Raw genomic sequence first — 18,818 nt, 5'->3', positions numbered from 1 at the left:
CTTAAGATTCTTAAAGTAGTGCTCAAAGACAGCCTTTAAGCCAGAGCTGAACCACAATAAACTGAGCCACAGTAAAAGAGAACACTTTTATTGGTAGGTGCCAGCAGTGCTTAAACACACTTGGAATCCTCGCAACTCCCCACTATATTATCCTCTTAACATAATATTATACATCTGAACAGGGAATTACAAGAATGGGGAAACTTGGGATGGGTGCCTGAGGCAAAAGCAAGCATTGGATAAAAATAAGCTGCGGCGGTTCCGAACTGTGATGGTAACTGGAACATACACAAAACTGTTCACCTCTCTTTCTCGGAAGATCCCCTGGAACACTGAGCAGCCACACACACAATTACCGATGGTGAGAGACTTGGCTCAGCTCTACCTTTGAACACGGATGCTCAATTAAAAAAGCCCTTTGCCAGAAGTGTCGTTTCACACGCTTTCTTCGGCAAAGTCTCCTTCAGCTCCTGCCTGGGAATCCTCAGAAACTTGCAGAGAGCCTTCAGCTTGCCCTCCCATGTAGGTGGGAGTGCTGTATTTTACAAGAATAGATTTAAACTGCACCAGAGGAGCGTTGGTGCGAACACCCATGGGGTCAAAATGAGTTCGGCTTACTCGATAGCCAGCTTGGGAAAGATAGTGCAAGAACTTATTTAACCTGGGGAGAAAATGTTAAAAGTGTTAAGTACCTGTCTTTTCTCCCACTGCTTCATCATTGGTTCTAAATAACAGGTACTTACTTTGGCATATTCATTCCCTTAATGCTGTGTCTGTGGATATTGTAATAAAAGGCAGGATGTTCCGCAGTACTCTCCGGCTTCCGGCGCTTTGCTCCGTTTTGGCTTATTTCATTGCTTTTTCTTTTCCCTAGAACATGAGAGGGGCTTTAAAGTTCAGGTAAGATTTGTTTTTATCTAGGTCCACCCCAAAGCAAAAGAACAACGTAACTATATAAAAATAAGCTTATACCAATAACCCAAGACAAGCCTTCCAAATCCAGATAATCTGAACAGTGTGACCCAGAGCTTTATGTTATTGTGGAAAACGTTCACATTCCATCACCGGGTCTGCTTTCTCAGACTTGGTGCAGCTTCTTCTAAGTGAAATTCTCCTTGGCTATGCGTACAGTACTAACTTGACAGGTACCTACCATGTACAACATAGTAATCTGCTGCAGCATCTGGTGTCTTAATAAACACACCACATTCCTCTAAAATACAAGAAAATTGGAATTACATTTTGGTCATTGTAGGAAAATAAGTTTAGAAGAAAAATTTAAGTAAATGGGATAACATTTATAGCAATAGGGTTAGGAAGGAGAGCTACGTGACTGTTTCAGCTTGTCAGGACACTGAAGCACATGCTGAACCCTTAGGCCTCGGGAATGGCCTTTTACGGCACTCACACACTTGGTTGCCGTTTGGTTGTCTGGTTATATACCGTATGTTCACACATTGCATGTCACTTGTCATCAAGCAGTCTGATGCTGTGAATTCGTGTCTGTTTGGCTGATATAGTTTATCAGATCCTGCAGCTGGGAACACTTGCTATTTTAGATATCAGGAACCATCTCTACCCACATATACAGGAAACCTCTCACATTCCTAAGTCTTTGAAGTACCCAATCCGGGCAAACCCACTCATGAACCAGGCTGTGCTTTTTGCTTACAAAGTTCTGTGGCAATGCATGATGGAACATTATCCTACAAAATTCTGAAAGGGTAGATTCTTTCTGACACAAACAGTTCGACAAGATGAGGTTTATAGAAATGGTTCTCTGATGTATCAGATTGCTTGCAAACTTGCCTTATTATTCAATAATATGGTGCTTCATGCCTATGATACCTTCCACAGAAGACAAAAGTTGCTCAAGGGAAAGGTTGGCTATCAGGCAGAATAAAGGACTGGTGGACAGGAAATGTCTCACTGCTATAGGAGACAGGCCAACGTTTCTTTCTGCCAAAGGCAGGCCAATGCTTTTTCATCATAGCTAAAGCCCATTTGGACAAGATTAGATATGAAGAATGACTGCATATGTGAAAATCATAAGTATCCTACAGATTAGCAATATTCTTCCATAACAGGTTAGTGAGTTTAAAAGCAATCCCTCCTTGGGTTTCCATACTAAGCTGACTTCCATTACAGCTTGAAATTCTCTTGCTGCTTCCTTTTAACCAACAAAATTTTGTAACACTTGTAGCTGTCATCTCACCTTGTTTGTTCTGGCTGCTAGGCCCATGGATTGAAAACTGCTTCAGTGTTGTGCACTCCGCTTCACAGATTAGTGTTTTTAGAAGCGTCTGGATGTCTTCTAAACCATACTGGACTGCTTCAAACAACATTCTTCTGAGAAACCCAGTGTTGAAGAGGGATCCTGACCTGGAAGATAACAGAACTGCACCATCTACAGAAATATGATTTTAAAGTTTGATTTAGTTCTGAGAAATAAGAACCTGCTAGGTGTGTGTGTGTGTGTGTGTGTGTGTGTTGGGGGGGGGTTAAAGCAGCTGACACAGCATTTGGAAAGGATCAGCCTGTTCCGAAGTAATTAAACAATTGTTTAAAAAAATACAAAAAACTACATGGTTGTTCCAGTGATTAGTAATGAAATAAAACAAGCCCACTGCTTCTGATCATTTTGGTATGACAAGCACACAGTGTACACACAATTGGTATAGATCCAGCACTGGCCCACAGTAAGTCACAGTCTGCAAACCTGAAGCTTACCTCAGGAACAAGGATTCCCTTCGTCCTCTGATGATTTGAATCTCAAGAGATCTTACTTGCTAAACGGAATGCCTGTATACATCAGGCATAGCTTCGCTTACCAAATCTTCTCAGAAGATAGAGACCTCCTTAGGAAAACTGCATTATACCCCTGCCCCCATTTCAAGATGATGTTGCATTAAAAAGCCCCAAATGCTTTAGCCAGAAAAGTGATATTTTTGATATTTTTTCACTTGCACCAACCATGCTAGTTTATATACATAGTGCTTATTCTGTGTCTTAACTCCCACACATTTACCCGGAGGATACCCATGTGCAATCGAATTAAAGATCTTGTTGAAAACAGTCAGTGACTGATCTCAAAAAGACTTGGAGCATAAAAATCATTAATAATTTAGCATTATTAATACTGCACTCCAAAAGTACAGCCTAGCACAACAGCTGTTTGTCTCGTGGCCTCCTGGAATGATTTGTCTTAAGTGACTAAAGATGCAGTCTTTAGTCTGCCACTTTGGGACATGCAAGCTTCTGACAATAGAGGCTTCTGTGCATCCAATGCAGGGTTCAGGGCACCAAAGCGCCCATCGTTGCTGCCCTGTACCTTGGTCCCCATGTTTCATCTCCACAGCTTTGTTTAGCCAGCTAGATGAAGTCCGGAGGAAGGGAGGCTGGGGTGCTGTTTGGATATGAGCCATCAGCCCTGGCTGCCTCCACTCCACAATGCCTTCAAGCCCTCTGAGGTTGCCTTCTAGGCTCAGAAAGGCAGCTAGCCTGGTTTGTCCTGTGCTAGCCACAAGGGGGTGGGGCAGACAATGATGGAAGGCCACAGGGTTGTATCCTGAGCTGCTAGATGTTGTATGGACAGCTGCAAGATAAATGGAAGGTGGTCCAAATTTGGTGCTCTCCCACTGTTTTTGATGACAGCATGATCTTTCCATGCTGGCTGTGGCCCTGAAGTTGGAAATAGGGTTTCAGATCCAGAAGCAAGGGGGCACCGCTGTCCTCGGAGAAACCCTTTCATCACCATGATGAAAAAAACAGAGACTTCGATACGTAAGCTTTTGGAAGGGGAGGGAAGCACAGAAGTAACTCTTGTCCCCGTGTGCTTCCCACCTTCCACGGGATCCCTGCAATTCTCTGAGTTTGAAAGGTCGTGGGGCTTTTACACTGGGCAGTCTCCCAAATGTGAGATTGTAAACTGAGAAAATGATGGAGTTGGCTATACCCCAATAAGCTAACAGGTTTTTTTTGCATGACGGCACTCCTGGCTCGAAAGAGAATTAACCTTGAGGACTGATTTACTTCAGAGGACCATTGTAAGATAAATGCATTTTTAATGGAAAACTGCACAACTAACCCCCTCACTGTTGAACAATCAATCATATGTTTGTGTTATTTAACAAACCTGGGAAACATTTCAGCTAGCTCTGAGGGCCACGCTAATCCCATTTTGTTGGGATTGTGGAGGACAGCAGAATCCATCCCTCCAGAATGTGTGGACCACTTCCCACGCTTGGCCCGGTCCTGCAAAGCAAGCTGAGCCCAGAGGAAGTCTGAATGCTCACGGACCTCTGGACAACCAACCACCATCCGCATCACACTGGAGACATTCAGAAAGAAACTGGACAGCCCTCCGAGTGGGATGGTGTAACGTGGTGTCCTGCAACAGCAGGGGGGGGGGGGTGGACGGATAGCCTTCATGGTCCCTTCCAACTCCACTATTCTATGATCGGGAGTGGCTGCAGGATGTGAAAGAAGGAAGCGTGAGCCACCATTCCTGGCAGCCAACCTTCTTCCCCACTTGCTGCCGCCGGTGGCAGCAGCGGGCATGAATGAATGGGGCTGTTTGCCCAGTCCGTGGGGCTCAGTTCCTGGGGACCACCCGGCGAAGGCTGGACATGCTCACCGGGAATTCAGACTCTTGCCCACTGCAAAGCAGGCTGGAACCCAGGAAGCCAGAAACAGGGAACCTGATGGATTTTCTGCACAAAATCAATGCCTCGCGCATCCCTACTGGAATGGGCTCCACTCCAGGCTGAGGTCAAGGCAGAAAAGTGGTTGTCGGAAAGCAGTTCCCGCCTACGTCGCCAGTGCGAGTGCCTGCTTAGCGATGAGCCTGCCTGTTGGAGAGGGAAGAAACAGACGTACCACAGAGGACCAAGTTCATTCGCTGTCTTGCCTGTCATGCGGCTGTAACAGTCACACGGGAGCTGCCGATAGGGGTTCTCTGTTGACAAAGCCGGGCAAGAATTTATTTTCCAAGAGAATACCTCAGCCTAGTGTGCATCTGTTAAAGCATGAATGTAATACAAACCTGAAACTCAATAGGGTATGCTCATGAAAAACAAAGCTAGGCATATCACATAAACATCGTCAAAATGTTTGAACGTTATTGAAAATTATTATTGAACATCTTTTAAATAAAAGATTTACGACTAGATTATTGTTAACTATACTGCCCCAAAATTCTGTGGTATAAGCGGTTAAAGGAACAATTTTCTATGTGTTCCAAAAGAAAAAGGTTTATAGTTTTGTATTGGTTGGGACATGCTTTGAGCTGAAGGCCTTTTTTCTCTCAAAACTTGTCTAAAATTGTGATTTAAGTGGATAAAAAGTTATATTTTTGAGCAGACAGCATACAAGGACTGCAGCATTCTCATCAACTGAACCTTGCGGATCCCCATGTGAAGTTCTAAAGTTACCTTCTATCATGTTGCCCTCTTTCTTGAATACCCTCTCTTCACACCACTGACAGTGGATTAGGTACCGAATTTTCTTGACCGTATCGTCTGCTGGAGAAGGTCCCCTCAACACCCTCACCTGCACTAGGACAAAATGTTCCAGAGCCACTGCAAGCAAAACTTCAATGCCTTTGTTGCATCGAGCGGCAGCCCTGCAAAAAGGACGCACGGTCATTAGCAGAAAACAATGAACTCCTCCTGCATTCCCAGCTTCACCCACAAGTTTAGCTGTAACTTCCTCTGATTTCTGAATGCCTGTAACAGACTGTCAAGTCTTGCAATTCCAGCATGCTAATCCCACAAATTTCTGGGCATGGCTTTCCAGCCTTAGCATCTTCCTTGAAATCTAACACACTTTGCTATCATAACACCACTGGATTAATTCTCAAGGATAATACCAATTGCCAGTCTAGCTCCAACATTCATAACCAGTTCCAGTTCCGGCTTAGCCATGGAATGACTCTTCTGGTTTCTCTACTTTACATTTCCTGAAGTTTTTCTTTATAGTTGACAGGACACAGGCGATTTAAATGAGGTAACCTCAGAAGCAGAAATCTCCCCCTACCTGCTGCGTTTCCATCCCCTACTTCTGCACAAGCTGCAGCCGCAAAAGCTGCATGCAAACGGTTTATTTTCATCACTGTGAATTCTTATTCTTTCTGCCCACTCAGTGCCTTGCTCTTAGCACATGGCTGGTGGTCTGCATTCTGCTCTGGTAGGTCAAAAGTTTGCAGGTCACCTTTGAACCGATTTTTGCCTGTGCCATTTTGACACTTCAGGTTCTGATTTCTGAAGCTCTTTGGAGAGCAAAATTCAATGAACCACATTCCCACAGTCCCCAGCTGAATTTCAGTTGGCAACGAAGGAAAAGGCTTGCAAGCTGATCATATAAAATTTGAGACAAATGTGCGTACCTCGCCACAGCGGCAATTACCATCCGGGCAGCCAGTTCCCTGAAGTACTCCGTCCTGACAATGTTGCATCCGTAGTGACGCTGGGCAACGTGCTGGGCCTTCGAATAGAGAGAGCTGATATCTGTAGAGGTCACTGACACAATTCCGAGGTTTCGTACATTTCTGAAAGCCGCGTCTAGATAATTCACTGATGATCCAAATGGGTCCAAGTGTCTGTTAGGCAGTATGGCAGAGAGAACAGTGGGGGATTTATGGCACAATCCTAACCTTGTTTACCCAGAAATAGTTTGCACTGAGCTCAGCAGGATTAATTTCCAAGGAAGTCTGCTTACATTTGCAACATCAGTTGCTGTCTTTTAATGTTTCTGATCAAAAAAAGTCATGTCCATACTTCAGAAATAAAACCATGTGGTCGTATTAACTACATCTCAGCACTTTAGAAAGTTTCACAAAATATCCAGGTTCAGGCAAGGCTAGAAATATTCCAAAACAGCAGGTGAAATTCACTCTAATTTCATTTATGAATGGAAACACTGCTCAAAGGTACAAAATGTCTGGTTAAACTCAAGCCAGATATTCTGGGGAAGGATGGAGAATAAAAAGATTCAAAGGTTAGAGACAGAACTTCAGTGCTAAGAGGATGGAATGTGGTTCTCACTCTTGCCTCGCTCACCTAACTTTAGAAGAAGAGTGGGCAAGTTTTTGGCTGTGGGGGCTGGGAGCTGCGTGTAGACCCGTGTTCATTCTTCTCCTGACAGGTTTCAGCTGCCTGTCAGCTGAGATCAGGGTATGGGATCACGGGGGGCGGGGGGGGGGGAGAGAGTTTAAATCCTGCTTCTCCCAAGAGCAATCCTGATCCTGAGTGGTGGTAAGGGGTCAGGTAGAAAATTTTTATTTATTTATTTAGACAGCTTATATGCCACCCCCTTCGCATAAGCTTCGGGGCAGCCTACAATCATTAAAATCCCACATATAAATACAAAAAAATAAATAAAAATTGCACCTTTGCCCTTGCTTGATACTCAAGATGGTGGGGTTCTCATGCCCACTGCTGTTTGTTACAAGGGCGAATGCGTTTAACTTGAGAAATGTTCAGAATAACAACAGCTCTCCTACACAAAGTTTCTTTGGTGAGGTAGGCCATTTTTTTGTAGTGTTTCTATGCTGGTACACAAGCATGGTTCTAACCCTGACCCTGACCCGGTAACTGCCTTGGAAAAGGCTGAAAACCTTATGAACATGAGGTTGGGGAAAAACATTCTGCCAGCAGCTCCCAGACAGAAATCAGGAATGATTTGTGGGATTTGCAAGCTCACAATGAATCCCAACTGCAAGTCAACACTCACACCCTTAAACAAAGGAATCGTCCCTTCTTCATACCCAGAGGACAGCCATTCTGTACTGCAAACCAGAGTGAACAAAAGGCATCTTGGGATCTATTGGAAGATCTCTGGCTGATTCGTCATTAAACAGCCAGGTTGTCTAACTCCTGCTATTTTAGCACTAGGAATTAAAAAGTGGCTTTGTCTATCCAAATGATGCTCTCCTGAAATGAATAAACTCGAAGTAACAATGCACGGACTTTTGCGTGACTGTGAAGTCAGCTCAGTTCTGCTAATGAACATTCCCTGGCTTAGAAATGTGCTCGGAGGCATTCCTTTAGTGAATTCCAAACATTTTTCTTTTCCAGCTGGCTCTGATTGGTATATCTTGGGAATTCAGTAACAAAATAGATTCAGCAAAACTGAAGTCTGCTCAGCCCTGGTATAAACTAACCCTTCTCCAGCCCAGGACACTTTTAAGAGCCCCCACCCCCACCCTGGCCACACACACCTTGTTTTGACACCTCACACAGGTGAAAGAGAAGAGAAATGAATGTATATTAAGCAATCAATTTCACATATTTTCTCTTAGCAGAATCTTTGCTTGAGTTACGTGGGGATTCCACCAGGCATTATTCCCAGCTTTAAAAGTTTCAGTAGCATGTATGTTGCTCTCACTTTTTAAATATTATAAGAACTTATACACTTTGGTTTAAAGTGTACCATATGCACCAGAAGCATCTCAAAGTCCTGCTAAGGTGCACTAACATGCTGCTGAATGCTCTACAGTGGAGATTAGCTCATTAGGTTAATTAATCATGTAGCACATTTCATCAGTGGAGGGCAAATAGGATATGCCGGACAAAAGATTGGTTGGTTTACCCTGCAAATCTTGGGCACTCCCATTTTAGATGTTCCGCGTTTTGAGCTATCCCCCAGTGCTGCTTCAGGGCTGGGTGGGGGGAGAGTGCTGATTCAAGCAAGGGATGCCACTTACATGAAATCAAACGCCCGCAAGTGCATGATGACGTTGGCGTCCATTTGAGTCACCTCGATCGTGGGCACGTTCGCTTCCCCTTCTTCCACGGCTTCCTCACAGTCCTCCTCCTCCTTGATGTTCATCACCACTTTCATCTTGTTTAAATGACAATTCTCCTGTATCATTGTCACGGAATTTTGATTGTAGTCATTAATGGTGACCTTCACGGAACTTCCGAGATGCTTTGCCCACTGCAGCCCCATTATACCTGGAAGGAAAGACACGTGCTCCGTCAGAAGTGGGCTGGTCTGGCAGGTCTTGCTGCTCCAGAGAAAGCAGCTCAGGTTCAGAACATTCGTCTCTTATGCAAAGATTGCCAATTCCTCTCAGAAATGGTCAGATACCGATCCACACTATGAACATCACACGAACAGGAATTTCAGAAATTCCACACTGAGTAGGTGTGTGTTTCTAAGAGGAACATCCTTCTTCCCCGTACCTGGAATACCAGAGCAACAAACAGGACAGCAATCCAATCCTAAGCACGTTTACGCAGAAACAGATCCCACGGACCTCAGTGGACCTGCTCCGTAGTAAATGTGCTTAGAATTGTGGCCGAGGTGCACCTTTTCCCTTTCCAAGTTATGTGAAGGGTGTCAAAGCACCAAACAGCGAGATTACCAGTGGCTCCAAATGCATCCAGGCATTTCAAAGGCTTCCGTTCCTCAGCCAGGACAGCTAAAGCACAGACTATAAGTTGCCTAAAAGGAGAAGCAAAAAATACTTTACTTAAAATAAATGCAAACTTCACATTCTTGCAAGTTTCAATTTAAGGGCAGCTTCGACCAAACAAACAAACTACAGATTAAGGGGGGCTTTTTTCCTGTGATTAAAATGTGCCTTATTTAGGTGTACCTGGAAGTTGCCGAGTTCTAACACTTTTGGTAGGGCTTAAAAGTTCCCAGTGTCAAGCTACAGTGAGCAGTAGTTTCTGATGGGTGAGCCCACTTCCACAGTGTGGTCCATCTGACCGGGATTTATTTTTATATTGCTTCAAATCCTAGGTCAGCAGTGGGTTTGCTGACTGGGCTTGACTACTAGCTTAATGTTAACTTTTATCATAAAACTACAGTGGTACCTTGGCTCACGTACTTAATCCATTCCAGGACTCTGGTCGTGAGCCAAATTGGTCATGAGCCAAGTCAAATTTCCCTGTAAGGGTCGATGTAAATAAGGTTCATCTGTTCTGCAACTATTTTTTTTTTACTCACAAAAATTTGAAGCAAAGTGACAAAGAACAGCAAAGATCACAGCCATCTCCCCTCCAGCGATTGTGCAGCGGGGGGGGGGGGGGGCCGGGGGGGTTTGGGGGGGCCCTGGGGGGGGGAGGCAGGCGTGGGAGCATGGGGTGGGGAGGTGGGCGGGGAGGCGGGCACGGGCGCGCTCAGGCGGGGAACACGGGCACAATCGTGGCCATCTCCCCCCCGCAGCACGAACACGGCCATCTCCCCACCCCCCAGCACAACCACGATTGCATCTGTGCAGGGAAGGCGGGTGCGCTCGCGATCGTCACCCAATGCGGAGTTCGCGTCCTGCAGCAAAATTTTTATGAAAGTTCTGTTCGCAACCCGATTTGGTTGTGAACTGAGGCGTTCGTGAGCCGAGGTACCACTGTATATGTAAAACCCCTCTCCAAACAATGCCATAAATTCTTACCTGTTGAGTTTCATTTTGGGATTAAAATAGGAATCTGTTTTCTGAGGTGTAGAATAGTTAGGGAGGACTTGTACATCTGTATCTGCCTCTTTCAGTACTTCATACGTAGACTTCGGAGCCGGGGCTAAAAGTGATTTTCAGAGTGAAAGGATTAGGGAGACTACTGCCCAGTTCAGATGATCTCTCAAGGCTTTATAAACTATGGATGAGATCCTGGCTTATTATCCCAGCATGTTAACTGACTTTAAATCAAGCTACTCAATTTGGACATAACAGGGAACTCTGGCTTAGTTCAAGTCAGGAACAAAGCTAGGAAGTGGCATGTGAAGGGAGGGACTGAGGGATTACTTGGCTCTGATGCTTGTCTGAACTGGACCTATGGGCATTTGCATCTTCTATGAAGTTCAAGAATCATCAAGATCATTAGATCTACAGTAAACACAGAACATTTCACAGAAGGTCTCTGAGAGTTGTGTTTGGATTCAATCACATTATTTTATCCTTCCTTATCTGAAAAAGGAAGCCAGATCTAATCGTATAGCAAAATGCTGCCACTGAACTTTCAGAAACTGGTCACCTTTGAAAATATGGTTTGATAATCCAAATTTCTGAGTCCCAAAAGGACAAAAAATGCAGTGATACTCCAGGGATCTTTGTATTCAAGTAAAAAGATCCCTTCTACGACCTTTCTTTCTCCAGGTCAGCTAAATTTACATGTTCTGCCTTATATGCAGGAGTTTATCATAATGCTAATATGGCAGAATTTATGATGCACCATTTTAATAATACAATTTATTGTGTTTAGACAAATAAACTCATATTGAAATATATAGAAAAATGCCTTTAAATGGTATGACAGATGATGGGAAGTCCTTGCGGACTGGAAGGAATATGAATTCACACACAGTTCCATTCATTCTACTGTTCATCACAAACTCTACCCATCCAGTGATCAGAATAAAACATCATCTGGCAGAAGCAACAGGAATATTCACAAACGTACCTGGAATAAACCTTGATTCTGTTTCCCCTTTATTGACATGGCGCTTAATATGCCCAATCATATCAGTCCTTCGAGTAATTGTTGCTGAACAGATAATGCAGTGATAATGAGCCCCCATCTTTATGACCTAGAACACAAATTGCCCACAGATTTAAAATTTAGCAGAGAAGACTTCTGATATGATTATACCACATCTTGTAATATAACAAAAATAGTAAGGATCCAAATAAAAAAGGTATCATTGAGGCTACCGAGAAAATCAAATTTTGATCCTTGAGTTTAGCAATAGAACTTACTGAAAGTTACCCTCTGATCACTTGCATCAGTGCTTAAGGGGGGGCTTATTGACCCCCAAAGACCTACAAGACTTTCATTAATACCAGTGTAACAACTCCACAAGTACTCACTTCCACTATTGTCTCTACCTTTCCCTCCAAGCCATTAATAAAAATGTTGACAAGTACCAGACCAAGCAGCATCCCTCCCTCCAATTCAAGCAAGAACACAGGTTCTGGGTATGCTTCTGTAGCCAAGTGCATGTACACCCAGCAGGATGCGGCTGAGCCCGACTAGCTTGCTCAAACAGAATACCATGGGGCACTTTCTCAAATGTGTATTTTGCTGTTGTGTCAAATACTAAGTTTTAGATACTTCATTTTGTTTAGGAGGCACATTGACCGTTTCAGCCTCAGAACCAAAAATGTGGTCTGTCTGGTGTGCTATTCCTCAGGCCCCGTGAGCTCTCGATGCATCTTTGTGTCATCTGTGGTCCAGATCCCACTCCCACAGAAGAAAATGGAGCAGAATTGGCTACATATGATCTTCCTGTCAGCCTTATCAGATGCTGTGCTTTATTTTATTCAACGCTGTGTTTTATTTTGTCTTATTGTTAAGCTATCCTGAGATGACGGCCAGGGATGGTCTAGAAAAGTTTTAAATAAATAAATAAATTACCCAAACGCAGCTGTGCAGAGTAAAAGGAGGCGCCGTGCCATCTACGCTTATCCGCCAATTAGCCTTTTCAGTCCTCTGTTAATGCCTCACTTTCCACCTAATTCTGAATTAGTATTACACCATATCCAAAATACATATGTTCGGTCAAGGCAGGAATATAATCTAAAGTCCAAAGCCCTCAAGACGCTCAGAGGGTAGCAACTAAGGGGGTGGCTCCCCATCTTTGGAACAACCTCACTCTGCAGCCTCCCTGATGCCAAATGCGCCATCTTTTCGGTACCAGGTCAAGACAGTCCTCTGTGCAGAGGCCTTTGAAGATCTCCTTGCTCATCCAGGGGTATGAGGGGATTTATCCTAACACCTTTATTCCTGCTGGATCTTTATATTGTATTTCAATGTATTTTAAGCTACCTTAAATTAATTTCAAATTCTTTAAACATTGTTGTTTTATGTTATTTGTATTGAATTGTTTTATACATTGCTGTAAACTGCCTAGAGAGCTTTGACTACAAAGTGGCATAAAATGACATAAATAAATAATATGAGTGACATGAAAGATATGTAATTAATTTGCAAAAGGCAGGTAAGTGAGTTGATTCATAGTACCCTATTAAGGTTGGCTTATTTTGAAGTGCTCTCTTATAACATTAAAATACTGCCAAATGATAAGGGGCCATGCTGTCACCCCACCAGGTCAAAGAAAATACAACATTTAAGCATGAATATTATATTCGTGGCTACATATTCAGTGAGTCCTCCATCTCCTCTATTAACCTGATGGTGAAAAGGGGATTGAAAAGGAGGTCTGAAAGGAGCATCCACCATGTCAGGTAACCAGAGAGCGCAAGCTCAACAACTAAAGATGAAAACATCGCACACAGAAGACTAAACTAGCTCAGAACTATTTCTGCTTCTGAAAAAAAGGATTTCTGTGACTGAACATGTTACCTGATCTCCAGCAACGTTTGGTTTCACAGGGTGACAAGGTAAGTGGCAGATGCACATCCTGTAGCCTGGAATGAAGAAAGGTCCTTGATCATCTGACCGTCTGATGCAGACACAGCACAGATGTGCCCAAAACAGCACACGCTCTTCTTGAGGGACCATTATTTTAAGCTCTCCACCGCTGCTTCTGTATCAAGTGTTTTAGCTACATGGAATGACTTTATTACTTGAGCTAAAACCTTAAAATTGCCATAATTTATAATTAGGTTCTTCCATGATTATGGCTTTTGTCTGGCAACTTGAAGCACTAGGCAAGGAAAACTACTGGCATCAGCAATGGGGTGGGTAGCCATCTTTACCTTCGAATTCAACTGAAACTTTCCAGTGCAGATTCTGAAGGTGGCGATGGAGCTTATGTCCGTAACAAGCTTTGAACTTCTCTTCAGGACACAGTGGACAAGACTTCTTGCCATCTTTTAAAGAAACATAGATCAAACGGAGGAGATATGTGATAGCACAGCCTCTTGTTTTCAAATCACATCAGGAGACTATCTGAAGCTTCAAAGACAATATTCTTAGCCTTTCAAAGAAGTTCTTCAAGAACTGCAAGTTTAAAGCTAGGTGTGTGGACCCCACAGGGAGTTACATTTGCCTTTCCCACTTTTTCATTGAATCCTTTTATTCACCAGCCTCTACACCATCTGCCATGGCTCAAGCACATACATCTCTAATTACAGCTCAAAACATATTGCCAAGGCATGGGTCTTCCCCAGCACCCAGGCAGAGATCAACAATATGCATTTCTCTCCCGCCAGGCAACCAGGTTCTTCACTGTAGTTGTCAGATCACAAGCACTTCTAACACCACAACTCCACTCTTGTGTGAATTTAAATACCTGCCACTTGTTGGTCTGTATTCTGGGTACCTGCTGGGATCAGGCAACCTTCCTTCAGATCAGCCAGTTTCTCTAAATCAGCAAGTGTCCTCTGAATTGAAATATGTTTCTCTAGAACAAAACAATGCATTATTTAAGTAGATTTCAATTTATAAATTCAATTAATGTTCCAGTTGTTTGTTGTTTTGTAGAGTTCTATAGGTAATCGTTAATATTCTCCTCCTAAACAATTCTGCATCACCACATCCATCCCCTAACGAATCCCTATCTCGAGAATCTACGTAAGAAGGAGTAACTTGCATCCTTCCAAGCACTTGCTCAAATCTGAAAGAATGCATGTGTAGTCACACATTTCTGCCTTATGTTGACAAACCTCTTGGGGATTCAGATGATGCATCCAACAGGACACTGTTCGGCTCTTGTATACACTCTTGCTTCATTTCTTCCTTTTTGGTTTTTACTTCTTCTATTATTTCCACATCTGGTCTGGGGACTTCTTTTTTCCCAGAGCCATCCATGCTATCTGGAGAAAGAGGAAAAACCAGAGTAGCAGGCTGAAATGTATGGTTATTGTGATACAGAATGAAAACGCAGGGTAAGAACTAGGGGTTCCTCTCAGACATATCAAAGGTAAGGCAATCAGTGGGTCGGGCAAGTCAAGGAGGCCCAGCTGAAAAGGTTCTCAGTACCAACGTTCAGTGTGGTGTCGTGGTTAGGAGTGTGGGACCGGGACCCAGGAGATCTGGGTTCTAGTTCCCAGGCTCAGCCATGCCGCCACCTGGGTGACTTTGGGCCAGCTGCAGACTCTCAGCCCAGCCTACCTCACAGGGTTGTTATTGTGAGGATAAGATTGAGAGGCGGAGAATTGTATAAGCTGCCTTGGAAGGAAAAAGGCAAGATATAAATGTAATAAATAAATGTTTGCTTTTGACCTATTGCTGATGATACTTACTAGATTTGTTTGTATGTGAGATTTATTCCCCAAGCATGGGCATACATGGCTTTCTTTATTACTGAGATATTTATCAAGAAAAGTTTGGTCCAACAGTTGGACAGAACATATTAGATAGAAGCAGGAACTATGTGCATGTAAGTGTAAATGTACTAACAATTTCAGAGAGCATTATTATTTTTAAAGGTAAAATAATGACGTTAAGTCCAGTCATGCCTGACTCTAGGGGGCGATGCTCATCTCTGTTTCCTGGCTGAGGGAGCCAGCGCTTGTCCGCAGGTCTCGGTGGTCATGTGGCTGGCATGACTAAACACTGAAGTGCACGGAACGCTGTTACCTTCCCACGGAAGTGGTACCTGTTTATCTGCTTGCATTTGCATGCTTTCGAACTGCAAGGTTGGTAGGAGCTGGGACGGAGCAATGGGAACTCATCCCGTTGTGCACATTCAAACCGGCGACCTTTTGATCAACCAGCCCAGCAGCACAGCGGTTTAAACCACTGCGCCACCTGCATCCCTATTATTAATTTTACACAGCACTTATGTTCTGCGAGGAATTAAGGTTTGGTGCTGCTCCTGGCCAGCCTAGTGAGACAGTCTGGCCTCCTGGCAGTGTTGCTCTCAGCATTTGTGATGCTCTCAAAACCTCTCACCACATTAATGTGTGTATCCAGAAGGAGATTCCAAAATAGATTAATTGTAATACTTGTAAGTCTTCTAATCTTCCCTTATTCATCACATTGAATCCTAACAGCAAAAGCACTATCAAATTCAGTTTCAGAAATGGGCCTAAAGAAGAAGCAACCCTAAACTTCTTCATCCAAATTACATCCCAGAAGGAATATATACTCAAGTTTATCTAGAATAAGTTAATTGCTGACACATCTGCACTACTGCCGCCAGTTCAATCAACGTGATTAACAAGAGAAAAAAAAGTCTCATTTGTTGCTGCTGTTTGTGACACCTGTTTACATCTGAAAAAAATGTCTGTGTTATTGAAAATATTTTATATGGTCTATCTTTCCCTCCTAATACATGTGTCCATGCACGATATTCCCCACTAGTGTGTGATTTCTTGGACCAGTGATATCCGGCATTCTTCAGTAAATTTCCCCCCCAATATACGTGCCAAAATTTCATCCTCTTGGCCAGTTGCACAGCCAGGTAAGGCCAAAAAGAATGTTTACTGCAATCGCCTTCTGTAAGGGCTCATTTAAAATGAACACATTGTTCACCAAAGGGCAGGCATTTTGCACAGGCTCAAGGAAACTGACCTCACATTGATTTGTCTGTCTGCTCTCCCATTGGGCGAACAGGGAAATTCTCTTTGCCAAGAAAAAAATATTCTCCATGTGCTTGAGTCACTTTGCTGATACATCTTTAAATCAAACCTGCTGCTCTCCCAAGTAAAGAGGCATCTACTGTGCACAAGACCAGAAGCAGTTGGTCTGTAGGCTTGTACATGGCTATTTCATCTGCAGGGTAAAGAGGTAGGAGCTAACTTTGCTGCATAAGAAATAAGAGAATTTTTGAGAAGGCAAGTACAGTGGTACCTCGGCTCACAAACGCCTGGGTTCACGACCAAATCGGGTTGTGAACAAAAATTTCATGAAAATTTCGACGTGGGTCGTGAACTCCGCATTGGGTGGTGACCGCAATTGCGACCATCTCCCCTCCGGCCCCCGAGTGAGGAGATGGCCACGACTGCAGTTGCGTTCGTGCAGGGAAGACGTGCGTGATCACTCCTGCAGGAAAGATGCGCGTGATCTCGGCCATCCCCCCCTGCCCCCAGCACTCATGGGGAGATAGCCACGATCGTGCTGGGGGCGGGGGGGGGGGGGGGGGGGGGGGGTCCCCCCCCCCCCCCCCCCCCCCCCGGCTCCCGGGGGGAGACGGCCGCGGTCGGGGGGGGGGGGGGGGGGGGGGGGAGATGGCCGAGATCACACCTGTCTCTCCCTCCCCCAGTGTTCCCTGTTCGCACCCGTCTCTCTCCCCCTCAGTGTGCCCGCGGTCGCGCCCATCTCCCCCACCCCATGTGCCGGGATGACGGGCGCAATTGTGGTTGTGCTGGGGGGGCGGGGAGATGGCTGCGCTTGTGCTTGGGGTGGAGGGGGGGGAGATGGCCCCAATCTTTGTTGTTCTTTGTCACTTTGCTCCACATTTTTCTGATTTAAAAATGGTTACAGAACGGATTAACCTTATTTACAATGAACCTTATGGGGGAATTTGACTTGGCTCACGACCAATTTGGGTCATGACCAGAGTCCTGGAACAGATTAAGTTCGTGAGCCAAGGTACCACTGTACCTTTTTCTCAGCAGAGAAGGCATCAGTAAAGGTAACTCTCAAAACCTGCATTTGGAATGTTTCCTATACAGAAGTCAGGAATGCCTCACATATTTTGGGCACATCCAGAGAAGGGAAGACTCACTGGAAAAGTCAATCACGCTAGTGGAAGGCAGAAAATGAAAATCAACTAGGAGATGGATCAAGTCCATAAAGGAACTTGAGTTTGCAAGAGCAGAGCAGATCTGTAAAGAGCAGGGCATTCAAAGGGACTCCATATGTTGATGGCCCGTAACAGCAGCTAATAATTCATCACAAGAAGAGATTAAAAAGCAGAACATATTGGACTTCCCTTAATTTTTGTGCTTATTTTGTCAGGGTTTCTGGAAGACTCTGTAGTCTCCACTCGCTCAAGAAATTCACTGGGTGACGTTCAGCTGGCCACAGGCTTTCAGCCTAGCCTACCTCACAGGACTGTTCTGAGAATAAAAATGGAAAGAGGCGAGCTTTGGGCTCCTTGCAAAAAGACAAATGCCAGGGCATAAACGCAATGCAATGCAATGCTAATAGAAAAATTATGCCTTCATTCCTATATTCCTTTTTTGGTGCTTGATTCAATCGATCCCCTCAGGGCTACCACTGCCGCCCCTGCGATTAGCCCATCCTCTGCGAGAATGCAAAGGTGCAGCCGCTGCATTCAGTCGCTCCGCACGCACGGAGCGGCCCTGCCCGCGAGCGAGGCTGCCCGTCGCGCCCCTGCGGCAGTCCCCGAGCCCGGCACGACCGACTTGCCTCCGCCCGGGCTGGAGGCGCCACGATTTTATTACCCCTCCAGGGAGGTGGTCCCTAAACGGAGCAACCCTAAAACGTAACCGTCCCGATTTTAACTCCAAGCACACGCACCACAGACTCGCACCCACCGCTAGAGGAAGAGGCGCACGCAACCCCGACCCAGACACGCAACGTCTGAACGCGCCCCCTGGCCGGGAAAGGTTGCTCTGAAGCGGACCCGCGCGCAGCCGAGGCAACCCCCCCCCCACCGGGCCCCTTCCCCCTCCTTACTGAGCTCCGCTTCTTCCTCCTCTTCCTCCTCCTCCTCCTCCTCTTCTTCCTCCCCCTCCCCGTCTTCCAAGGGTCCCCCCTCCGGGGAGGGAGGCGGCGGGGGCGATATCAGCACCGCCGCTTCCTCGGCCGCCATCTTCCCGCAGCAGCGGAGGCGAGCGACGCCGGCCCCTTCTCCGGTCTCGCCCCCAGGAAGAGCGCCGCCGCCTCGAGGGGCCCTTCCCGCCCTTTCCAGGCTGGAGCGGGCGCAGCAGTCCAACCCCGCGGCGAGGCGCCTCCGCGCGGCCGAAAAACTACGCTACCCAGGATGCAGCGCGACAC

The 18,818-nt window shown here is 45.2% G+C and overlaps 1 protein-coding gene across 1 annotated transcript; it reads right to left on the bottom strand.

The window, feature by feature from the left end:
- Positions 1–72: 72 nt before the first annotated feature.
- TRMT1L (tRNA methyltransferase 1 like) lies at positions 73–18,751 on the bottom strand. Its single transcript, XM_044439100.1, has 16 exons — positions 18,498–18,751; positions 14,573–14,722; positions 14,200–14,310; positions 13,664–13,777; positions 13,308–13,372; positions 11,406–11,532; positions 10,403–10,526; positions 9,368–9,447; positions 8,705–8,954; positions 6,386–6,598; positions 5,433–5,623; positions 4,879–4,957; positions 2,216–2,382; positions 1,154–1,213; positions 744–870; positions 73–661 (listed from the first exon to the last, which is right to left on the bottom strand). The coding sequence occupies exons 1-16, from the start codon at positions 18,631–18,633 to the stop codon at positions 436–438; spliced, it is 2,220 nt and encodes a 739-aa protein (XP_044295035.1). The 5' UTR covers positions 18,634–18,751; the 3' UTR covers positions 73–435.
- Between the last annotated feature and the right edge of the window lie 67 nt (positions 18,752–18,818).

The sequence above is a fragment of the Varanus komodoensis genome, unplaced genomic scaffold (genome assembly GCF_004798865.1).
Source record: "Varanus komodoensis strain SLA01 unplaced genomic scaffold, ASM479886v1 scaffold34_1, whole genome shotgun sequence".
Lineage (NCBI taxonomy): Eukaryota > Metazoa > Chordata > Lepidosauria > Squamata > Varanidae > Varanus > Varanus komodoensis.
Note: the sequence above shows the minus strand (reverse complement) of the source record. Positions and strands in the feature narration are given on the sequence as shown.

Excerpts from the sequence above, each read along its gene's own strand:
- TRMT1L (XM_044439100.1), bottom strand. The coding sequence starts at position 18,633 with ATGGCGGCCGAGGAAGCGGCGGTGCTGATATCGCCCCCGCCGCCTCCC. Across the intron at positions 13,373-13,663 it reads AGTTTCAGTTGAATTCGAAG|GCTACAGGATGTGCATCTGC; the intron begins GTAAAGATGGCT and ends TCTTCATTCCAG. Across the intron at positions 871-1,153 it reads AGATTACTATGTTGTACATG|GGAAAAGAAAAAGCAATGAA; the intron begins GTAGGTACCTGT and ends CTCATGTTCTAG.